The 18604-nt window shown below is 35.8% G+C and overlaps 2 protein-coding genes across 3 annotated transcripts; one reads left to right on the forward strand and one right to left on the reverse strand.

The window, feature by feature from the left end:
* LOC104791399 lies at window positions 1327-2845 on the forward strand. Of its 2 annotated transcripts, none has more exons than XM_010517277.2 (6): window positions 1327-1497; window positions 1595-1684; window positions 1777-1938; window positions 2019-2112; window positions 2194-2373; window positions 2459-2845. In XM_010517277.2, the coding sequence occupies exons 3-6, from the start codon at window positions 1840-1842 to the stop codon at window positions 2650-2652; spliced, it is 567 nt and encodes a 188-aa protein (XP_010515579.1). In that variant the 5' UTR covers window positions 1327-1497; window positions 1595-1684; window positions 1777-1839; the 3' UTR covers window positions 2653-2845. The 2 variants fall into 2 exon arrangements, with proteins under 2 accessions (XP_010515579.1, XP_010515582.1); XM_010517280.2 differs by having other exon boundaries at window positions 2299-2373.
* LOC104791400 (F-box/kelch-repeat protein At2g43270-like) lies at window positions 17299-18604 on the reverse strand. The gene is made up of 2 exons (XM_010517281.2): window positions 18131-18604; window positions 17299-18015 (listed from the first exon to the last, which is right to left on the reverse strand). The coding sequence occupies exons 1-2, from the start codon at window positions 18579-18581 to the stop codon at window positions 17846-17848; spliced, it is 621 nt and encodes a 206-aa protein (XP_010515583.2). The 5' UTR covers window positions 18582-18604; the 3' UTR covers window positions 17299-17845.

An 18604-nucleotide genomic window follows, 5' to 3' on the forward strand; every position in this document is an offset into this window, starting at 1 on the left:
GATTCACTTCCCTGCGCCCCTGTTTATATAAACGATTCACTAGTCTTTGACGTCTTCTCTGCTTTCCTTCACGAAACGTCAAAACCAGAACACATACGTCTCTTCTTCTCTTTTCTATTTTGACTAATATTATTCAATGATCGTTGTTTGATTATTTGCTATTCATGTGTGTGATCGTTGATAGACTGATCGTTTGTGATCGTTGATAGAATAATATTATTCAATGATCTTTGTTTGCTATTCATGTATGTGATCGTTGTTTGCTATTCATGTGTGTGATCGTTGATCGACATCGTTTGGTTACTTTCTTTGTTTAATCAGATGAACAATTCTCAAGGACCGGGTGAGAATATTGGTAGTAGTAGTGATGCCGCTGGTAATGAATCTACAAGTTCTACGAATGAAAGTGATGAGGCTCCACTCTGGAGTTATGTGACGAAAATAGAGAAAGTAGGAGCAACAGGAGGCGAGGGAGACAAATTTTCTTCTATTTTGAGACTTATATTTATAATTATTATTTATGTTGAGACTTATATTTATAATTTTCTTATATGTTTATTGAAGTACCCATGCCGTACCCGTATCTACTAATTTTTACTTTGACGTTTTCCGTCCCCGTTTCTGTACCCGATTCCTGTTCCCGTACCCGTTTCAGTGCAACGTAGATTTGAAGTGAAAGTCACCAAAAAATCCATTGGATTAGTTGGAAAAAACTCTCTCTGCTCAAAGACTTAGGTGGCATGGGGTTCCGTGACATCAGTTTGTTTAACGAAGCCCTTTTGGCCAAGCGATCCAATTTCCCCACAGTCTTTTCTCCAAAGTTATAAAGTGGAGATACTACCCAAACTCTTTTTTCGTGGAGGCAGGTTTAAGAAAAAGGCCTTTTATAGGTGGAGAAGCATTATATTTGGCAAAAATCTCCTTAAAAAATATTATATTAAAACGATAAATACAATTTATATCTAGTGAGAATTATGTTAAATAACTTATGTTATTATTTTTTTAACTTCTTAATTCATTATTTATTGATTAATAATTTTTTTTAGATGTAAACATGTAAGGTTTATATAGATATAATTTTTTCATAATTATATGTCCTACCATGTTTAAAACAAAAATATAATTATTTTGAGATATGTCAACATCTGATTCATGATCCTGCAAATGGCAAACTTTATAAAATAAGTAATAAGATAAGATACTTGTAATTAAATTATTTGGATTCAATGTTGTTATATTTATTTATTTCCCTGAAATCTAAATAGCTAAACCAATAGAAAATAAAAGGGAACAAAAAGGTGGAGGTGAAATTAAGTGGTGGGGAAATCATAAAAACAGTAGATTGTAAATGAAAGATAAAAGCATACTTTACTATCTCTCAAAACCCTCAAATCCAATCTGAGAAAACATGAATTGAATCTTACAAAAAAAAAAAAAAAAATCACAAGCGAATCTGAAATGGTTGATATGGCGGAGATCATCATCGACGATCCGAAGGTAATATGATTCACTGTTCTTATTGATCTCTCTATATGTTCTGATTCAATGTCTCATGGTACAAGAGAGTCTGATTTTGTTTAGTGTTGTTCATCAGTTGAACGCTGTTGTTGCCGCAACTTCTCAAGGATCAGGAATCCACCCCGAAACGGCTGAAATGGCGGAGACCATCATCGACGATCCAGAGGTAATTTGATTCACTATTGATACGAAACTATATGTTCTGATTCAATGTATATGGTACAAGAGAGTCTGATTTTGTTTGGTTTTGTTCATCAGTTGAACGCTGTTGTTGCCACAACTTCTCAAGGATCATGAATCCACCGTGACAAAGCTTTGTATATGCTTGTAAATTCAAATTGGGACTTAAAGGGATTTGAGAGAGCAAGTAGAACTCTCAATCATGCTCGTGAAACCCAATCTGGCGTGCGTTATGCTGAGGTTTGTGCCATCAAATCTTTTTTTCTCATGACCCCCATTAACCTCGTTACTAATTGTTTTTTTTCTTCTTTTTTCTGAAGGAGGATTTTTCATTCTGTGGCAACTGTCAGCTTCAAAAGGCCATGATGCCTATTACTAATTGTGGTTGCTTGCTATGTAACGATTGCATAAGCAGTGAGTTTCTTTTGCTTGTGTCTACTTTCTAAGCTTACTGTTAATTAGTACTTATTTCTAAGTCTGTTTCGGAATTTGCAGCCCATGTATCTAATATGGTTAAAGAAGGATTTGTGCTTGCCCTTTGCCCCATTTGCATGAAGTACTATCTAACTTCTAGGTTTCTTTCTGAAACACTCTTTCCAGCTGTGCGTAATGAGTGGACTAATCTCCTGAGTGAAGACTTTAAAGAGAAAACAAAGAAAAACTTCATTTCTCAAGGTAATGTTTATAATTAGTAAAACTTTAGCCACCTCTTTTATGTGTTTCATGGAACGCTTTCTCTCATATGATCACTTTTGGCCAGGTGTTGAAGTTGTGTGGAATCACAAACACATCATTGGTGCTTTCTTCTTTGCCTTATATGTGATCTCTAAGTCAATCAATAATATCCACACCATTGCCAACTCCATTGATGAGTTGAAAACAACTTTTGTGGATCTCAAAAGTGGACTCAAATCTTGGATAGAGGATCATGCAAGAACTGTGGGTGCATTGTAGACTCTGCAGGATCAGTTTGAAGATGGGGGCTCTCCTTCAAGCCCTTGATTCTGGGGGAAATTTGTTAGGTCAATCTAAAGCTAGCCTCCTCTGTTTCTTTTTGCCAGAACAATGAATAAGTTGTATTTATTTTCACCTTATTTACTTACTTAGATACAATATGTTAATGGAAATGTTAGCTCTCCTTTTTTTATTCTTGGTCGTATGTCTCCAACTTCCTTGATCTTTTTTAGCCTATGCCATACCTTTAAGTAGAAAATATTATGATTGGGTTTATTTATGGCATCTATTATACCGGGGTTGAGTGTATAATATTGTCTTCTTACTTATGTTTTGGTTAGTATGGTTTAGGCTACGAAAGATCAAGATTAAAACTTCATTCAATTTCAGCTGAAGTATAGATAAGTTCCATGGAAACCCAATTCGAACTACACCTAATCGTTGTAATGTGTTTGATTTAATAATATCCCACTAAGTTACGAAAAACGCAAATGCTTTAAACCCGTACAATTTGAATTATCTGACCGATGTACTTGTGTTGACACACGTTGCATAGTGGACACACGTTGCATAGTGGACGCACGTTGATGAGAAAACTTTGGAGATTCATAACATTATTATACATATGATTTTTATTACAAGAATCTCGTACCAATAATGCCATTGCTTTCGCGCTTAATAGGTGAGGCAATGACTATCTTTTGAAACCTTAAAATATGCTCTACTCTAACAAAAGATATCGATTCCGTTCACATAGATTCTAACTGACAAGTGCTATAATCACTATGTCAGTATAGCTTAGTCCTAAATCCTTGTGTCGATCTTTGTCTCGTAATGGTCTTTGGAATTTATAATTTAGTAGTTGACCAAGAAAACACAACTACTAGTCCTTTGTTTTGTTTTGTTTGATTTGTTGGCTAAAAACAATTATCTGATAGACGGACTAAACCCAACTATTTGATTTTCGTCGTGTATTTCTCCATCGTACTTATAAATCATCAATCAGCCATTATCATTTAAAAAATTTCAGTTCTCCCTTCGAGTGGCGGATCCAGAACAAAATTTTATCTGGAGCACTTATAATTAATAATATAGTTAATAAAATATATTTTTTTGTTTATGTTAAAGTAAATATTTTGTATTTTTAAATATATTATAAGGTTTGATTGTTTGAAGTCCAAAAAATGAGCCAAACTTTTTTAAAGTATTGTTTATACCGGTTCATGATGATGCTTAATTAGATACAAACTTATAATTCATTTTAAAATATAAATATGTTTAATATATTTAAATTACTTATCTTATTAAATCACACAAATTTAGAGTTTAAAATAATAAATTAACTACAAAAAGAGATTTTGCCCCCAAAAAAAAAACTACAAAAAATATAATATTGTTTAATATTAGTAATTTACTAGTTTCTTACTTGTATTTTATTAAATTACGATATATATTTACTTTGCAATAAAGGAAACAGGAATTAAAATTGTTAAAAGTTAAAGTGAAAATAGAAAGAAAAAAAAATAGAACTATTCTCAGATCTTCTTTCCCTTTTTTCACTCTGGAGAGGATTCCTCGTGAGTCTAACGCAAGAGCAGATTGTTTAGCCCGGTCTTCAAGGACTTTAGTTTCTGAAATTTCTTTTGTAAACTCTTTTCCTCCGGTTTGGGCGACCAATCTCGGAATTCTCTTTTAATTTTAAATGTGTGGTTGGAAAAAAAAAAATAGAACTAAATGCATATAGTTTTATTTAAGGAAAAATGGGATAAGAAAATGCCTCACGTATTAAAATACTTAAAGAAGAAAAAAAACAATATAGCAAGTACTAGGTGCTAATCAAACTCGTGACCTAATGTTTTATCTTGGGTATAACTACCAACTGAGCTAAAGATTCTAACGGGCTGGTGTTAGAAGCAAAACTTTAAAAATTAGTGTGGGGCACGTGCCCCACCTCTTTGTAATGTAGATCCGCCCCTCCTCCCTTCATCTTTTGTAGCCTAAGCCATACTAACCAAAACCTTAAAGTAGAAAATATTGTGATTTTTGTTTATTTATGGCATCTATCATACCGGGCTGACTGTATAAAAATTTCTACGTAATTTGTTAGTATGGTTTAGGCTGGCTACGAATGAACAAGATTAAAAACTTCATTCAATTTCAGCTGAATTAAAGACCCTACAGGCTACAGGTATTATGTTTAAAAATATATTTTATAACTAGATTTTAACTCGTGGTGTATTTGTTTAGTGTATAAGATTTTTTATAATAAAAAAACTAAATTTTTTAAACATTGTATTTGTTAAGTGTTTAAGATTGTATAATTGTATTTTAAGTGTCAATTCTAAAATTTGGCCACCTGTATATTGCTGACATGACAGAACAACTATTAAGTTTTATTTATAATAATGTTACATTTTTACCGTATTGAATTTTTTATGGCTCTAAAAATTTATATTTTTAGTGTTTTTAGATTTAACCCGTGAAAAAAATTATTTTTATATTATTATATTTTAAAATTTTTAGTATTTTTAAATTTAACCCATAAGTTTAATGTTTTTTAGATTTAGCCCGTGAAAAAATTATATTCATAAAAGTTATTATGCAGTATACCGCAGATAAATTATATTATAAATACTTATATTTATTAGATTTAATCCATGAAATAATTATTTTTATAATTTTTTATCACCATCTTAAGAAATATTAAAGATTTTAATTCTTCATATCAAACAGTGTAGTTACTATTGAATATTAGAGATTTTAAAAGAAAATATATTGTATATATATATTTAGCATATGTTATTAAGTGTTATAAATTTCTAAATATATAAATTAGTTTAGAAAATTATAAACCAAATTGGTATAGACATTTTAGAAACGTAACATATCAATTTTTAGAGATTAGCTACCGACCTATTATAAGGTTAATTGTATTTTAAGAAACGACTTCTTGAAAAGCAACTAACAATATGAAATATGGAAGTATGACCTAAACGGCTAAACGGTTTAGCCTAAACCCCAAACACGAATTAGCAGGTTAGTTAATTATAGGCAGATTAATAAGTGAATTGACATTCAATCAGTTGAATTAATAAAGTAGGTTGAAAATATTCTGAAAATACTTTATTGAATAACCAAGTGAACACTACAAGTTACACCCAAGTCTCTCGTCACTATGACATAAAAAAAAAAAAAAAACAAATTTATAAATCTCATATAAAGAAAATGATTACATGCTTATATTTATACATAACTATTCACTTAAAACTCATTTTTCATCTTTCAATTTAAAATTAAGTTTATTAGCTGGTTTTTTGTTTGCTTCCGGGATCTCCCCAATGTCACCGACTTGTCCAATGACATCTCCTAAACAAATAACAATAATATTCAGTGAATATCATAATGATAGTTGGATCACATAATAAGCAATAGACTAATAGTAACGAATGACAGGATGAAAACAAAGAAATATATATTAACATATGAAACAAAGAAAATATAAGAAGTAACTGATCACATAAGAAGTAGCAAATAATAACATATATAATAACAATGGAGTAGTGAATTTTTTTTGCGTATTTGTTATGAAAAATTGAGAAATGTATTCGGTGATATTAGCTGCTGTAAACTAAACATATTTATAGTGTTTAAACTTTGATCGTAGGGTTTTTTTGCGTGAATATGTAGAGATAATTTTGGTGATCAAGTATACAATATCTTGAAAATATTACAATTTTGGAAGTAGTTATAATATATGCTAGTAATATAGTACGCCACTAATTATGAGTGTAGGTGTAGTATATCATGTTTCCGTTTCCTATTAAATCTTCATGTGTAGTTAACATATTGATAAGTCGAAGATTTGATGAGGATATTGTAATTATATTTAGAATATTAAATTATTTGAAGTATTAAAATAATTTAACATTAGAGTAGTGAATTTAACATTAAATAATATAAACAACTAAAATAGAAAGACGGAAGTATGGCTAATATCCTCATCATAAACAACAAATAAACATGAGATTTTTCTGTATGTCTATTTGAGTTGTTAAGAATATTGCAGAACAATATTTAGTTTCTAAAGGAGATATATACAGAAATAAATGTATTTCTTGCTTACAAAGTTATATATATGCTAAAATTTGATTTTCTTAATTTGGATTATCGTGTTTATGAAAATTATCTTCGTCATAAGTATAATTGAGAATGTAATATTTTGTTTCTCAAAGTCCCTCGATTTACATTCAACTATCATAAAGATGTATTAAAATAAGTTTTGAGCATTTATTCTCGATCTCTTAAATGATGGTGTCATGCTGCGTATGGCAATAAACATAAATAAATTTGATCGATTAATATAGTTCCATTAAATGAGTTAAGTAGAAATGTTATTTTAGGAAAATCTATAAGGGTTAATTAAGTAGAAATGTTATTTTAGGAAAATGTGTAGGGTTAATGTTCCAAAAAACAAATTAAATAAAATAAACTTCAATGACATAAACCAAAATGTATTTCAAAAATGTTAATATAGATATGATATATAAAAATACGATTTAACAATATAATGTATAAAAATAATATTCAGAAATATGATGTTTACAAATTTATACTAAAGAAATATAATATATAATAATATTACTAAAATATGATTTATGGAAAATATAATATAATGTATAAAAATATGATATTTAAAACTTTTTAAGAAAAAATGTGATTTGAAAAAATAAAAATGTTTAAAAATATTATTCAAGATATGAATTATAAAAGAACATAGTCTATAAAATATGAATTAAATTTTGATTTTTAATAATATTTTAAGAATATGATTTATAAATTAGTTTTTGACTCTTTTTTTTGTTTTATCTGCAAAACCATCACAGCGGTTTAACTTACATTCTAGTTGTAAAATTAAAAATACATATATTATTAAAAAGCACTAACCGGAAAGATATATGAATCTAGGCTTTCGATTCTCCAATTGTATTTATTCATAGACCAGAATCCTCTCGCTGGTATACGCAAGAGCCATAAAGGCTGCACGAGGTCTTGTTTTAATAACTAAAGAGGTTCACAACTCTTATTAAATTATTAATTCAAAAATTCGTATGGTTTTGTCATCTTTCAATAAAGTTTTGTGAAAACCCGTCCCGCGGACTCCACTAGCTCACCGCTAGCTGCCCCAACGGACCATCCGTGGATCCCGCTAGCCCACCGCTAGCCGCCTAAACGGACTCCAATCTGGCTCTGCAGGGCATTGATCCTAACCCATCACTGTGGATATCTCAATTCACCAGTAGGTTATTGGTGCGCTATGCGTTCCTCGAACCCTGGTCTCCACCCTTTAACAACCTTCCCACATGACAAGTTGCCACCAATTGTCCACCAATTGTCCGTGTGGTACGGCGTGTATGAGTGGGCAGCTGGGTCGTAAGGTGATCCCATAGGTGCTCGGCCTTGAGATGGTTGAGTGAAAGAACTGCGACAAGGTCGCCTAAGTGATGGTACTACGGTTGGTTGAGAGTGACCAATGCGTGAACCGTGCAACGAGTGGGCTTGCGGACCGGAAGGGTCTCCTTCCGTGGCTCGGTAAATCGAAATGAGCTCAGCAATAGTGAGATTCTCAAAATCTCCTGGGAGAGCGTCGAGGTTCATCCTCAAGGTCTCCTGAAACAATGAAAATCAAAAAGAAAAATTAAAAAGCAAGGTGTCCTAGACGTTACTCTAGTTCCTAGACTCTTGTAAACAAACAATCTCTCCCCGGCAACGGCGTCAAAAAGCTTTGATGTGTGTGGTTTTTCACTTCAAAATATTTTACCTTAAAAGTCCACACGACGGCTGAAAGTGCACAGCTAATCGGTAGTAGTATTTAAGGATCGATCCCACAGAGAGAGTTGTTGTTTAGAGAATCCGTCAGAAGAGATGTAAGGCTTGGACTCAATAAAATGGGAGTTTTGGTTGTCACGGTTGTAAGTAAGAAAATAAACGAAAATAAAATCAAGTAAATTAAATGAGACAAGCGTTGGGCATCAAGGGGAATCGTAGGAGTTCAATGATCTATCTATCTAGGAAAGTTTAGGGTTAGTTTGTTTATCTAAAACTCGGACTATGAAACACGAATGAACCGTCAACTTATAGTTCACAAGCTAACCGTCTAAGATCTCTACACTCTGTTACTCACCTGTCGCAGGCAACGACGCATAGATCAAAACATTTAAAACAGGTTCGATTCTAATCCATGGAATTCCATAGGTAAGGGGTATGTGCTTCCTATGACTCCCCACACATCTAAGCTAGGTCAAGCACACATGCAAGTTTTTGGCAAAGCATACACACTTTAGATCATAGTTAGTTCATGAGGCCAACTTAAAGCATTAAGCAAAGACTTAGAAATAAAACATAGAATAAACATAATTTAAATCTAACAAACCCTAAAAATTGCCACCTAAACTAAGATCATCTCCCCCTTTTGATTACCCCTTTAAACTCAACTAGAAAACCACTCTAGTATGTTTAAAATAATAATTAAAGCAAGGTTTAAACAATTCATAAACATAAAAGAATAAATAGTAAAAATAAGGTTTAAATATTACTTCTTAGAATCAAGTACAAGATGTAAAGACTTCTCCTTATGAAAACTAGTGTATCAAACGAACAAGAGAAAGAGAAAGAGTTTGTTGAACTTCAAGGCTTCAAGGATGAACAAGAGAGAGCGCTCTAGTTGTGGCTGCTTCTCTGGTCGTCGGCTCTAGGGGCTGCTTTGAGGCACTTTGAAGGCACTCTCTAAACCCTAGGTTTAGAAGAGTATTTATAGGGTTTTGTCTAGGTTTAGGGTTTTGTAAGGGTAGAGACGTCTTTTCTTGTTAAGTGCATGGCAAGGGGCGGCGTTGGAAGGTTCTAGAACGTGGTGGCTCCTCCGGGCCGGGCCGCTGGTCAGGCCTTCAATAAAAGCCCATTGGCTTATTGGTTTTCCTTACGTCGGTTTAAAATATGTATCGGTAAATCGGGCATAACTTCCTGGTGAGTGATCGGATTTACTTGATTTCACTTCGAGGAGAAATATGACTCTTCCAGATTTCCATAGACATCAAGTACGTCGAAATGTGAATTCTGGAAGTTCTTCAAAGTGGCCCATACTGTAAAGCTCTAAATATTTCCTAAAACGTATTTTCCTTGTCTTTTGGTCCATTTTGCTATAAAACCTGTAAAACCTTCTTGAAACCTAAAATACTTGATAATAGACATTAAAGCCTTGAAATCATACCAAACTCATCCTAAATGCATACTTACACTATTGCTAAAATGGGTAAAATAATTTTGTTATCAACTCCCCAGACTTAGACTTTGCTTGTCCTCAAGCAAATAATCAGAATAAATCATGGAAAAGACGTTTTGAAAATAATGGGAATTCACTTATCTTTGGGGATATTGTCGTTGCACTCTTCTTCGCCTTGACATTAGGAACTACCATTTGCAATCCACCATGAGTGTCACAATTCTTGATCCCACAATTCTTTAGAGTCTCCAGAATCTCCATTGTCATCTCTTTACATAAATTAAAGCAATAATAAAAAGTGAAATCTTACCAAGGGAAAATCGATCAGAGGCTTGTAGACTCTCTTCAAGCCAAGACTTTCTTCATATGATTCCTTTCCTCACTTCCAAGGGATCTATCTCTCCCTAATTTTTTTTTGTATTTTTTTTTAATCAAAGGTGTAGGCGAATACTGGGGTCATCGGTAATTTACCTACCCCTCGCTTCCAAGCTTTGTGTGATCATTTGACTCAAGAGTAGAATAATGAGGTCACAGGTAATTTACCTACCCCTCTAAACTGATCAAAATCATCTCATCTTTTATTCTCTCTTTTTTTTTTATTCTTTTTTTTTTAGAGTATTGAAGGGAAGAGAGAGGGGAACATACTTTTGAAGAAGTGCAATGTCTTGTGTGGCTTGAATGTAGAGATCTAGTCCAATGTATACCAATTCCCAGGGCTTGATAATTAAGTCCAGTTTAGGTCCTATAAAAGTTAGAGACAACGTTAGATCATCTAAATATCCATCGAATAGGGACTTGGGGATTGTTGAGTCGGCTCACAGTCTTTCCAAACTTTTGTTCTGTTGTCAAGCATAATCAAGAGTCATAAGAGTGTTAATCCAAATCAAATAAACCGTTAGAATAAGATCATAATCCCCTACTAGTTTTGACTCAATAAAAAAATATGTGACTCGATAAAAATGTCACAATTATTGATGTAAAAAGTGGAAAAAGGTCTCAAGTCAACAAGATAGAAAGTAGCATTAGTATAGGATGGAACATCCTTCCCCCCAGACTTAAATCACACCGTCCTCAGTGGGGAAAAAGAAAGAGTTGAGGATTAAAATTCATAAGGAAAAGTGTAGGGTTTAAGAACAATGTCACCTTGATGGAATGATGTTGTGTCGACTCTTAGACATTTTATGGTTGCCCAAAAATTGTCTTAGAGGTCGGTTGTGGAATGAAAGTGTGGTGACTAACCGTTTGTACTTCCTTTGGTTGCTTGACATCGATTATGAACTAGGCTAAGTTCAATTGAATTGTATGATTGATATATCTCTAAATGCATCCGCCTTGAAACAAAAACCTAAAACCATCAATAATAATGAGAAAATAAAAATCATAAAAACATACCTAAATGAATGAATGGTGATTGTAGGTGGTAAGGATGGTGGTGGTTCAGAATAGTCTTGCGGTACACGAGTGAACGGTCGCGGACAGCAGCAGCTGGTACGGTGGTGGTATGCGGTACGGTACGCGGTACACGGTGTGTGGTACGCGGTACATGGGACAGTACGCGGTACACGGTGTGGTACGCGGTACACAGTGCGGTACGCGGTACACAGTGCGTGGTATTGGGACGCGGGACATGGTATTGGCTACGGTTGGTATGGCTGGTAGGCATGTCAATTAGGGCTAAAGCCCGCGGGCTGGTCCGGCCCGACCCTGAAAAATATCGGGCTCGGGCTTAAATATATATGTGCAGAAAAAATCAGGCCTTTCGAGCTCAGCCCGTTTGGGTTCTAGGGTTTTTCGGGCTTAGCCCGACCGGGCTCGGACTAGTCCGGAAAACCCTTAAAAATATAGTAATTTTTAAAATTATTTTTATTTGTTAACATTTTAGTTTATCTACTAATTGACTTAAAACCCTAACCCTAGTTTTTTTAATGGTGTCGTACTATATAAATCTAAGAAAAAAATTGGTTTCGAACTTAAACTCATATCAATCAACCTTCATCGTCATTTTTTTGGGTGGAAACCTTCATCGTCATTGACAATACGTAAGTACACTATCTCGTTAATCATTTTAGTAAAATTATTTGTTTAATCATAAGCATGAAGATTATATAAGTTTGTCTATGTGTACATTTATTATAGACATGGATGATCATGATGTTCATGATGTGGATGATCATGATGTTCATGATGTTGAATCACACGAGTGTACTGATGAGGACATATCTCCTCAGAAGAAGAAAACGAAGATTAATGGAAAAGTTAAAAGAAGGACACGTCGCTTTACTTCACCTGTTTGGAATCACTTAGATCTTAATGGAAAGAACAGTGATGATCAAGAAACTGTTAAATGCAAGCATTGTGCTGGAATACTTGTAGTGGAAAAAAACCATGTAACATCAATCATGAGACTCCACGCAAAAGGATGTAAGAAAAGACCAAGAAATGGTGATGTGAGGCAAACATTGATCACATGAGGATGGTGATGATCCGTCGCCTTCAACATTCTTCGGTCACATTGAACATGGCCGGTCAGTAGGTGGTACTTGCCACTAGTCATAGTGTGCATAGCCAATCCATGGTCCTTCTTCTTCCTTTTTTTTGGCTTTTCTATTTTTTTTTTTTTGTGTTTTTTTTTATTAACCTGAAATTAAAATGCAAAAATATTAAAAGTAAAAGAAAATAAATTCTAAAAATAAAAACTTACTAGACATGGGTTGCCTCCCAAGAAACGCACTTGTTTAACGTCGTTGGCTCAACGTTAGCTTGCTTTCTCAAGCACGGTGAGGAGAGTGGGTTGTCCTTAGACAAGCTCTCTTGGATCTTTCTCCAATGTAGGCATCAGGTGGCTCTATTGCATAGTCTTCTTTCCTTGTTTCGGCAGTACTATTTGAGGTTGGCAGCTCCGCTTCTCCCTTTCCTCGACCTTCTAGGTCTCGTGGTGGTGGAGCATAGGGTGTGGTAGTAGCAAAACAAACATTTGTATGGTTTGCTCCTTCTTCTTCTCGAGAGTGCTTGAGTGAGTTGGGGTTGAAGCTTTTGGTCTCCATGGAAATTTGTAGCTTGTCTCCCACGGTTTCTTCTTCAAGCTCTTCAATCTCTAGGGCAGCTTTTCTTTTATCGAGATATAGTAGAGGAGGAATAGCAGAATCTTTAAAATTTTGTTCCTCCAATCTTTGAACTCGAGCAACAATGTTATCCACCTTTCCCGAAAGATCAGCTTGGGCTTTGTCAAGCTTCTCATGTAGCATCTTCATAGTCTCATCTTGAAGATCTGCTAACTGACTTATTAGGTTTAGCAACATTTCTTCTTCATCTTTTTGTTGTGTAGGCACAGGAAAATTGTCTTCAAAAACTTGGTGGGGAAATCAGATAAAATCAGGTTCTCGGTATGAGCGGTTTAAATTGGCTCCGGCTCTCCTTGGATAAGGTCTTTGAAAACGGCTTGGACGGTGACTTGGAACAGGTTCCCAATCTTCATAAATATCATAAGGTGCTGGAGATGGTCGAATTCTAGGGTTACCTCAGTAGAAAGCTTCCTCTTTGTGTTGAAATTGTTGAAAATTGTGATTTTCGGGAACTTCTCCATTAGGGATCTGATATGTCATGCAACAGTAGAAGTCTTTGAGATCTTCTTCTTCATCTTCTTTAGCAGATGATAGATCATAAGACTCATCATTCTCTCTTGGCAAATCTTTATATTCTATAGCTCTCTCCTCGAAATAAGCTTCTTCCTCAACGGTTGGGTAATCTTTTTCTCTAGTCCACTCCTTGGAATTGTTAGGATCGGTTGGAAACTCATGTGAGGCTCCATATCCTTCTTCAGCATCAGTAGGTTGATATAATTGATCATCACTCCAATTATTGCATTCACCGGATTTGTTGAATATGGCTTCTACTTTCCACTCTAGGCGGCTCTCGATGGTGTAGCCTAAGTTGATAAGCTTTGTTCCATGATCTTGTATATCCTCAAAAGTGTTTAGAACTTGGTTGTTTATGGCATTGATTTGTTCCTCCAAGCGTGTAACGTCTTTGGTGATAGTCTCAAGTTTAGCTTCAAACTCAATACTCATCTTGTCGAATTTAGCGTTTAAACCTTTATCAGCCTCCTCTTGACTTGATATAAGTTCTTCCATAATCTTCATGAGCTTGTCTTCAGTGTGAGAGCTCCTTGAAGTGACTGGTTTTTGATTGTCATAGAAAAAATTTTCTTTGAGATCGACATTCATGACTTCTTGCGGATCAAGGTACTGGTCCGTTGCGCAGCATGGCACGTCCGCGTGGTACGGCGTGTAAGAGTGGTCAGCTCGGCAGTAAGCTTGTCCAAGTGGTGCTCGGCCTTGAGGTGGTCGAGTGAAAGAACTGCGACAAGGTCGCCTAAGTGATGGTACAACGGATGGTCCAGAGTGACCAATGTGTGAACCTTGCAGCGAGTGGCCTTGCAGACCAGATGGGTCTCTGTCCGTGGCTCAGTGGTGTGACATGAGTTGTGCAATAGTGAGATTCTCAAAATCTCATGGGAGAGCGTCGAGGTTCATCCTCAAGGTCTCCTGAAACAATGAAAAACAAAAAGAAAAATTAAAAAGCAAGGTGTCCTAGACGTTTACTCTAGTTCCTAGACTCTTGTAAAGAACAATCTCTCCCCGGCAACGGCGCCAAAAAGCTTTGATGTGTGTGGTTTTTCACTTCAAAATCTTTTACCTTAAAAGACCACACGACGGCTGAAAGTGCACAGCTAATCGGTAGTAGTATTTAAGGATCGATCCCACAGAGAGAGAGAGTTGTTGTTTAGAGAATCCGTCGGAAGAGATGTAAGGCTAGGACTCAATAAAAATGGGGGTTTTGTTGTCACGGTCGTAAGTAAGCAATAACATAAATAAAAGCAAGCGTTGGGCATCAAGAGGAATCACAGGGTTTGATGATCTATCTATCTAGGAAAGTTTAGGGTTAGTTTGTTTATCTAAAACTTGGAGTATGAAACACGAATGAACCGTTAACTTATAGATCTCAAGCTAACCGTCTAAGATCTCTCTACACTCCGTTACTCAACTGTCGCAGGCAACGATACATAGATCAAAGCATTTAAAACAGGTTCGATTCTAATCCATGAAATTCCATAGGTAAGGGGTATGTGCTTCCTATGACTCCTCACACATCAAAGCTAGGTCAAGCACACATGAAAGTTTTTGGCAAAGCATACACACTTTAGATCATAGTTAGTTCATGAGGCTAACTTAGAGCATTAAGCAAAGACTTAGAATTAAAGCATAGAATAAACAGAATTTAAATCTAACAAACCCTAAAAATTGCCACCTAAACTAAGATCATCTCCCCTCTTTGATAATCCCTTTAAAACCAACTAGAAAACTACTCTAACATGTTTAAGGGAATCATCAAAGCAAGGTTTAAACTATTCATAAACATAAAATAATAAATAGTAAGAATAAGGTTTAGATATTACTTCTTAGAATCAAGTACAAGATGTAAAGACTTCTCCTTATGAAAACTAGTGTATCAAACGAACAAGAGAAAGAGAAAGAGTTTGGTAAACTTCAAGGCTTCAAGGATGAACGAGAGAGAGAGAGAGCTCTAGTCGCGGCTGCTTCTCTGGTCGTCGGGTCTAGGGGCTGCTTTGAGGCACTTTGAAGGCACCTTCTAAATCCTAGGTTTAGAAGAGTATTTATAGGGTTTTGGCTAGGTTTAGGATTTTGTAAGGGTAGAAACGTCTTCTCTTGTTAAGTGCATGGAAAGGGGCGGCGTAGGAAGGATCTAGAACGTGGTGAAGACTTGGACTCGGCCGCAGTGGTGGTCGCTGGTCAGGCCTTAAATAAAAGCCCATCGGCTGAATGGTTCTCCTTACGTCGGTTTGTAACACGTCTCGGTAAATCGAGCATAACTTCCTAATAAGTGTGACGATCAAAGAACTGATGTTTTGGTAATAACCTCATCTCATGGTCGTCTAAGAGGCAACAAACGGTGTCTCGCTCGAGTGCAGAGGCTGAATATCTCAGTGTAGCCAATGCTGTGGCTGAGCTCACTTGGCTGCGTAATCTCTTCGTCGAAATGCGGATCCTGGTTCCAAAGACGTCACTTGTGTTCTGTGATAACGTTAGTGCCGTATATCTTTCTACTAATCGGGTTCAGCATCAACGCACAAAGCATATTGAGATTGATATTCATTTTGTGCGTGAGAAAGTTGCATTAGGATATATCAAAGTCTTTCATGTTGCAACATCCCTCCAGTATGCCGACATCTTCACCAAAGGACTACCAACCACACTATTTTAAGATTTTCGGTCCAGTCTGAGTGTTCGGCTACCTCCAGCTCCGACTGCGGGGGTGTGTTAGATAGGATATATGAGAATCTTATATTTGTATATATCCGATATTGTTCCACATAGATATGGCCTTATGACATGTAACACTATATATGTTTGATGAATGCATAACTCTCCTTTCACGGAGATTCACACAATTACACGCTGCTTTACTCTACCTTGGACTTAAGGAGCTAGTGGCAGAAAAGAATGTGGAGACTAGGAAACAAGAGCTTGACAAAATGGTAAAGAAGTTTCAAAGAGAAGCGAGTCTCATGCTCAGGTCTGCAAAAAGATTCCTCAGAACATAGAACGTACAACAAGTAGTTGTAGAATAATACTCCATGATCCTAATGGTTATGCTCTCTTGGATTGAAATCAATCCGGTTTATGATTTGTAAATTTTAACACGTCCAGTTTTCAATATTTATAGGTAATCATTGTTAAACTCTTTTCTTAACCGAAACTTCTTTCAACATGATAAAATCCCAAAACAATAGTATCTAATTGTGTGATGTGTTAGATATATTCTTTCATTGGATATGAAGTGCGAGAGACTCCAACCTTAGTAAATTCTTCTCCGGATCGTCGTCATCCGAAGACCCAAAGACGAAACATTTAACCCGGTTCCTCAAAACCAATAGGTTTCTGATGGCCATATATACAAATGTATATAACAGTATTCGTGTCCCACTCTTGGATAATACAAAGTACAAACACACTGCTAGCTACAGTTACATGTTTATCTTTATTTTTAGGAATACATAATAAAGTTGAATACATAATGCGCCTATGGGAATGATGTTTTAGATAATAAATCGATCTTTCAAGTAAATTACGAAAATACGAAAATTATGACGGGCCGGCGGGGTAGTGTGAAAAGACATTGGTCAATATAACTTTATACATTAGTGGAGAAATAGACGAACAATAATTAATGAAAATATTTTAGAAATTTTGTACAAGTTTTGATTTTTGAGAGACACTTAGTTAAAGAAAATATTTATGTAATATAAACTATTTAATATTATAGAAATCATTGTTAAATATGTAATAGGAGTTGTGGTTATACTAAAGTCAAGACTTAGAGGATACAAAATAATGACGGAAAACTACAAGAGACACATATGCAGTGAGTAGTAAAGTTGGGATCTTTGGTCCGATGCTGCTAAGAAATTTGGAAATCCGCGAGTTTGGCATGTGACCAAGGCATGGATCCTGAAACCCGAATGTTGTTTTGGGAGGCAGCAGTGGGAGCCAATTCTCAATGAAAGGAGATATGACCAAAGTGTCTTTAGAGATGCAGCGAATGAGGTTAGTGCTTGGATAGAATTTCAACAATCTCTTTTCATTGTCATGGAAGAAAAGATTCCCTGGCTTGGAAACCGCCACCGGCCTGAAATGCACATTCAAAGGAAAAGGGTAAAGATTTGTACACGAGTATAAAGGTATGGAGTAAGTCAAGGTCCATCCATCTTCTTTTTGTGCATCCATGGTCAATATCTCTAGTCTCCAGGGCGAAGAGGCAGTTGTGGCTAGGGCTAGACGGTCATCAAGGTTCACTAGCTGGTCTGCGGATCTAGTGGAATACCTGCTTGAGGGAACATCACGAAGGAGGGGGACGGAGTGATCTCCGCCATTCACCAATATTGACATCAAGAACTTCACAGTAATGGTGAGGATCAAAGAACATCCTCACAACTTTAAAGCTCCCATTGACTTTGTCCCTACCAAATCCCATCGCCCAAAATGCTGGGAAAAAATTGCACCACTTACCTACGATTTTCAATTCTTCTAAACCAATCAATTCATAAACAGAAAAAAGAAAAAAAGAGTCGAATAAATTGTATATATATATATATAGAGAGAGAGAGAGAGAGTTCCTGGTTACCATAAAGGTTCGAGAATTGATTTAGTATGTCTGAATAGCGGCGGGTCACTGGATCAGGACCGGAAGGGAATCTAATGATATCTCCGGTGGAAGGGTTCAGAACATTGACCCAACCCGGTACGGGGATGCAAACTAAACCGTCACATGTCAGCGAAGGTCGTGTGACGTCGTCGCAGTGTAGGTAGACCACATCGACCTCTTCGTCACCTTGGAATCGCGACTCGCTCCTCCGTTCTACTCCTCCAGAAGCAAGGATTTGCCGGCGGCTCTTTCGAAGAATCATACGCGAACGCCTCTCCGCGAAACTCTTCGATTCCACGATTGATCTCCATCCTTTTGAGACGGCTTTGAATTTGCGGATGGATTTACACGGCAATCGAAGGATGATTTCTTCCTGTAGATCGGCAACTAGGTAGAAGATCATCGGATTAGGGTTTTGTTCTTCTCCCATCTTTTCCTCTCTCTATTATAATA

The sequence above is a fragment of the Camelina sativa genome, chromosome 6 (genome assembly GCF_000633955.1).
Source record: "Camelina sativa cultivar DH55 chromosome 6, Cs, whole genome shotgun sequence".
Lineage (NCBI taxonomy): Eukaryota > Viridiplantae > Streptophyta > Magnoliopsida > Brassicales > Brassicaceae > Camelina > Camelina sativa.